The sequence below is a fragment of the Corvus brachyrhynchos genome, unplaced genomic scaffold, assembly GCF_000691975.1.
Source record: "Corvus brachyrhynchos isolate BGI_N302 unplaced genomic scaffold, ASM69197v1 scaffold89, whole genome shotgun sequence".
Taxonomy (NCBI): Eukaryota; Metazoa; Chordata; class Aves; order Passeriformes; family Corvidae; genus Corvus; species Corvus brachyrhynchos.
The window spans coordinates 599,315-604,741 of record NW_008246063.1 but is presented as its reverse complement, the minus strand read 5'-3'; the positions used below and the strand labels follow the sequence as shown (position 1 = coordinate 604,741).

The following is a 5,427-nucleotide window of genomic DNA, read 5'->3' as shown; positions in this document are numbered from 1 at the left end:
TGAAACATCTCAAAATAAATCCATCACAAAGTCCCTTGGGTTTCAAACATCAAAAAGGAGTTGGCCATTGCTTTTCAACAGAAAACAAATGCAAATGAGGCCGAATGAACTCCTCAATACCTGGAAAGGCCAATGCACTTTTAATTTGCCCACATACCTCCCTACCACATACCTTGTTATCACGAGTATCGCTCACACAGGCAGATAAATACCCGAAGTTGTTGATTCAAAGAACATTTTGTCCCCAATTTAAACACAATGGCTCCACTCAGGGTGGCACGGGGGTGGAGAGCCTCGTTCACAGGGTGCCACTGCAGCCTCAGTGACTCTGAAGAAATGCATAAGGCTGGCCTTGTTCAGAAGAATTTGGGGCTTTTTCCACTCCTGTGAGCACTTTGCCCAAGGGTAGGAGGGAAGGCGGGGGTGGCAGCGGTGGAGGGGAGCCCAGAGAGTGGCAGGGAAACAGGAGAGGCACCAAACACAAATATCCCAACGCACAAAGCAACCCCTCCCTTGGTCCAGCCAGCAGCTCCCTCAGGTGCCTTCTCAGGGATGGCCTTGTGGGCATGCCCTGCCTCCCTGGATATATAACCTGCCCCAGGAGGGACAACTACCCAGAGGCAGCCCCAGAGAGGTTATTCCAAGATGAAGGCTTTCCTTGTGCTCCTGCTGGGAGCACTCCTGTGCGTGGACTCAGGTAAGATCCCGAAAAGGATCCACCCTCCAGCCCTTCCTGCAGATCTTGAGTCTGGGAGAAGGATTTGTGGTGGGGTTTGGCAGGGAGGGAAGAGATGTTGGCACATGGTCATCCCAAGATATATCCCTTTGGATGGGTGTTGAGTGGGAAAAATGCACAGTGCCATCCTGGGGATGGTGGAATCCTCATAGCTTCCAGGAAAGAGAAATCCTGAATTAATCAAAATCCAAGTTTTTTAAGCCAGACCACACAGTTAAGGTTTCCTTCTTCCCAGGCTATCAAAATTGCAATATTTCTGCAAAGTTTTCCTCCAAAATTTTCTTCTGACTTTTCCTTTCAAAAGCAGACCCTGACACCATCCAGATTTCCAGAATTGTGTAAGACAGTAAAAACAACAGTGCCATGATGTGTTATTTTATAGAGTGGATGGGTGGACTTTGGACACCCTCATGTTTTTATAGCTTCACTGAGAAAAAATAAAAAAGGGTTTAAAGCAGCTTTTCCCTTTTACCAGTGAAGAGAAGAATCAAATCTGAGCAGTTTTTCAATCAGCAGAGGATGCCTAAGGAATAAGCTGTGAAGGGTCTTGCACAGTCCACAGACCTTTCTCTCTGCCAGCTTCCATCAGAGCACTCAAAATTTGACTTTTATGGCATTATAAGTCAGAACAATGTGAGAACAGAGTGCAGCACTCAGACAAATTGGGGGTTGGCTGCTCACCTCTGTGACTGCATCAGTCGTCTACACCGGAGTGTCTTAGACAGAGGGACACCAAGTGCCTCAAATTAATTCCTTCAATCCCTAATTTCTAAATAGGGGTTTTCAGTATCCTAAAAGAGTATTTTATGCAACTGAATTGGGGGATTCATGATACAGGTTTGGTGATCTAAAGGAAATATATACATATATATTAACGTTAACTGACACTTGCAAGGCTCCAGTGACAGCCTGCGGCACAAGTAGGTGACAGGAACAGGTAATTACACCACAATCTCACTCCTCTGGGGACAATTTGTCACCAGGGCTGGACACTTGGGAACTGTCAGGTTTATCCTGCCTTTGCTGGATGCACAGAACAGCCCAGCAGGTGTTGCCAGCATTGATTTCCATCCCCTGTGGAGAGACATTTCCTTGAGGGAGTGGGAACAGGGTGGTCAGAGAGGGGTAAAAGTCATGTTTGAACTTTGCTTTCGAAGAGGGGGGAGATGGAGAGTGAGAGTCACAAGTTCAGAACTGAGACAATGCGAGGAGACTTTGAAAAATCCTGCTCCATCCCTCAGGCTGGATGGGGCTTGGAGAAACCTGGTCTAGAGGGATGTGTCCCTGATGAGATGATCTTTAAATCACATCCAACCCAAACCATTCCATTATTCTCTTCAAGCCCAGCTCCATCTGCTCTCTTTTTGCTCCCTCACTGCACTGACTACATCCAAAATATCTTCAGCGCCTGCCAAACCTGACTCCCACCTCAACTAGGTGCATTATAATCCATAAAAAAATGGAAAAAAGTATTTTTTTTTCCAAAGCAGAGGAGATATCTTCCTTTGAGGATGCCCAGGAATGGTCCGATTTCCCAGTGCAAACACTTGGTTGAGTTCTCTGGAGAGCTTTGGGTAGATTGAAGATACATGAGAGGTATAGAATTGTTCCTCCTTCTGCAGGACTGGGTCCAGTTCTGGGGTACAACATCAGAAGGACATGGAACAGCTGGAGCAAATCCAGGGGAGACCATGGAGATGCTTCAAGGGCTGGAGCCTCCCTCCTCCGGAGCCAGGCTGGGAGAGCTGGGGATGTTCTGTCTGGAGAGCTTTGGGTAGATTGAAGATACATGAGAGGTATAGAATTGTTCCTCCTTCTGCAGGACTGGGTCCAGTTCTGGGGTACAACATCAGAAGGACATGGAACAGCTGGAGCAAATCCAGGGGAGACCATGGAGATGCTTCAAGGGCTGGAGCCTCCCTCCTCCAGAGCCAGGCTGGGAGAGCTGGGGATGTTCACTCTGGAGAAGAGAAAACCCTGGGGAGACCTCACAGCCCCTTTCAGTGCCTAAAGAGGCTCCAGGAGAGTTGGGGATAAATTTTTAGGAGGTCCTGTTGGGATAGGATTAAGGGTAATTTTTTAAAAATAAAAAAGGGTGGATTGAGGTTGACTATAATTAAGACATTTTTTACAATGAGAGTGGTGAAAAAATGGATCAGGCTGCCCACGGAAGCTGTGGCTGCCTCATTCCTGGAAGTGTCCAAGGCCAGGTAGGATGGGGCTTGGACCAACCTGGTCAACTGGAAGTTGTCCCTTCGCATGGCAGAGGGGTGGAACTGGATGATTTTAAAGTCCCTTCCAACCCAAACCATTCCATAATTCCCTGATTTCTCTCCTAACCTCTCTTGGTTTCTTGCAGGTTCATCTTTGCAGTGCTACAGCTGCACATCCCAGCTCAGCAATTCCAAGTGCATGACGAAGATGGAGTGTGGCGAGAAGAATATGTGCAAGACAGATGTCATCCGTAAGGAAAAGTGGGGGTGGAAAATGAGTTAGTTGGGATGCTGGAGCCAAACATCTTCCCAGCCTCAGGTGTCCCATCCAGGCTCACCCATTTTGGATACAGCAGGTAGTTTGGGCCAGCAAACCTCAGTGTGCAAATGTGTTTCGCCTGCACAAAATTAGGTTTATTTCTCTTTCACAACACCAAAAATTATTTGCTTGCAAGGGCAATGGTTAATTTTTTTTGCAATATTTGCAAACATGAATTAAAATGGGAGGGGCTGAGCCTGGTCCAACCTGGTCGTGAAAGCGCAGATTTGAGGTGAGATCAATGAAAATGACAGAATTTCATCTCTGTGTCTGTGGGGAACCTTGAAAAATTAGGATTTTATCTTCCCATTCTAGATCTGGTTTGCCCTGTCCATATCTGTGCTGACAGCTGAGTTGCTCTTAGACCTGGAGCACAAAATGCATCAGTGGCACATTGAACCTTCTCTCTGTCAGGCAGTAGATGTGATACCGCCAGTAGGAATTATCCTGGTTGGGAATGTGCAAATCCATGGCATTCACATGCAGGAGAGCCAAGATGTTGTAGAACTCTTCCTTATTTATTGCACATGGCAAAGATTTAGTGCCCAGAATGGATTTTAGATCTCCTGGAGGAGAATGGATCGGATCTCCCAGAGGTCAAAATCTGCTGGTAACCAGCAGCTGCCAAAACTGACCAAAAAAATGGGCTGTGCCTCTCAGAAACAAATCAAACAATAACTCTGCCTCCTGATATGGGAATAACCTTGTTTCCATAATTTCCCAGGTGTTGAAAGGCTCCGTGCAACAAAGATGTTTGGGTTTGGGCTTCACAGTGAGAGAGGGCAGGGATGGATGGGATATTAAGAAGAAATTCCTTGCTTTGAGGGTGGTGGGGCCCGGAGAAGCTGTGGCTGCCCCATCCCTGGAAGTGTCCAAGGCCAGGTTGGACAGGGCATGGAGCAATCTGGGATAGTGCAAGGTGTCCCTGCCCATGAGATGATCTTGAAGGTCCCTTCCACCTCAAGCCATTCTGTGATTCCAATTTTTCTCCCAAGGAACGAGCTCAGATAAGAACAGCATCCCATTATTCAGTTCCATGAGGCTTGGCTTGTACTGAGTGCTTGTAATAATGGTCCTGCTTTCCTCCCAGGGGTCGTGGGGCTCTTCAGCATCATCAGCAAGGGGTGCGATTCCTCATGTGATGCATCCTACCAGGACTTCAATGTGGGCAACAGGAACATCTCCTGCTGCAGCAGTGACCTCTGCAATGTCAACGCCGCGGGCAGTGTGAGGTCCAGCTATGGGCTGGCGGGAGGAGTAGCGGCCGGAGTGCTCTGGACCGTCCTCAACAACAAATTGTGAGGAGCAAAGAGGCCTCCCATGACCACAGCAAGTCTTGGAGCACCCTTCTAACAACAGGAATTGTAACCAGGAGCAGTGGGGTGTGTTGGGCACCCAGCACCCTGGGAGCCATATGATGGCTTCTGCTTTAATCTTGCAAAGCTTGAGTGCTACCAGATAAGGAAATTTGTGTTCATGTTATCTGCAAAACACCTCAAATAAAGTTATTTCTCCACCAACTGTGTGTGTCAGGTATCTATTACTCAGTCACCTATTTCTGCCTGCAGCAGAGCTGTGGGTGTTGTGTAGCCGGTTGATGTCTAGCCCAGGTCACTGCTGTGCAATGTGACCTGAAGCCCCCCAGGGGATGAGGGAAAGGCTGTGGATGTATCTATCTGGAGTTCAGGAAAGCCTTTGATTCTGCTTCCCACAATATTCTCCTGGAAAAGTTGGCAGTCCAGGGCTTGGGAATGTGTACTCTTGTCCGGGTTAAAAACTGTCTGATTCCACAGAGGGGTGGGGAAAGGTGCCACCTCCAGCTGGTGGCTGGTCACCAGTGGTGTCCCCCTGGGATCAGTATTGGGGTCAGTCCAATATATTTATTGATGATCTGGATGAGGGGGTCAAGAGCACCCTCGGGAAGTTCACCAATGACACTGAGTTGGGTGGGATGTTGATCTGCTGGAGGCCAGGAAGGCTCTGCAGAGGGACCTGGACATGCTGGGTCAATGTTCCAAGGCCAATGGTTTGAGGTTCAACAACACCAGTGAGGTGTCTGAGTGCAAGGCAAACTCTGTAACACCTCTCATATACAGTTAAAGCGCCTCTTTACAGCTATAGATTCATAGTTATTCTGTGCCTTCTCCAGCTGATTTATT

General features: G+C 47.9%; 1 protein-coding gene across 1 annotated transcript; it reads left to right on the top strand.

Moving 5' to 3' along the window:
- Window positions 1-271: 271 nt before the first annotated feature.
- On the top strand, window positions 272-4,789 carry LOC103623887 (prostate stem cell antigen-like). The gene is made up of 3 exons (XM_008643061.2): window positions 272-697; window positions 3,096-3,200; window positions 4,359-4,789. Exons 1-3 carry the CDS (start codon window positions 646-648, stop codon window positions 4,568-4,570), a joined length of 369 nt encoding a protein of 122 aa, XP_008641283.1. The 5' UTR covers window positions 272-645; the 3' UTR covers window positions 4,571-4,789.
- Window positions 4,790-5,427: the final 638 nt, after the last annotated feature.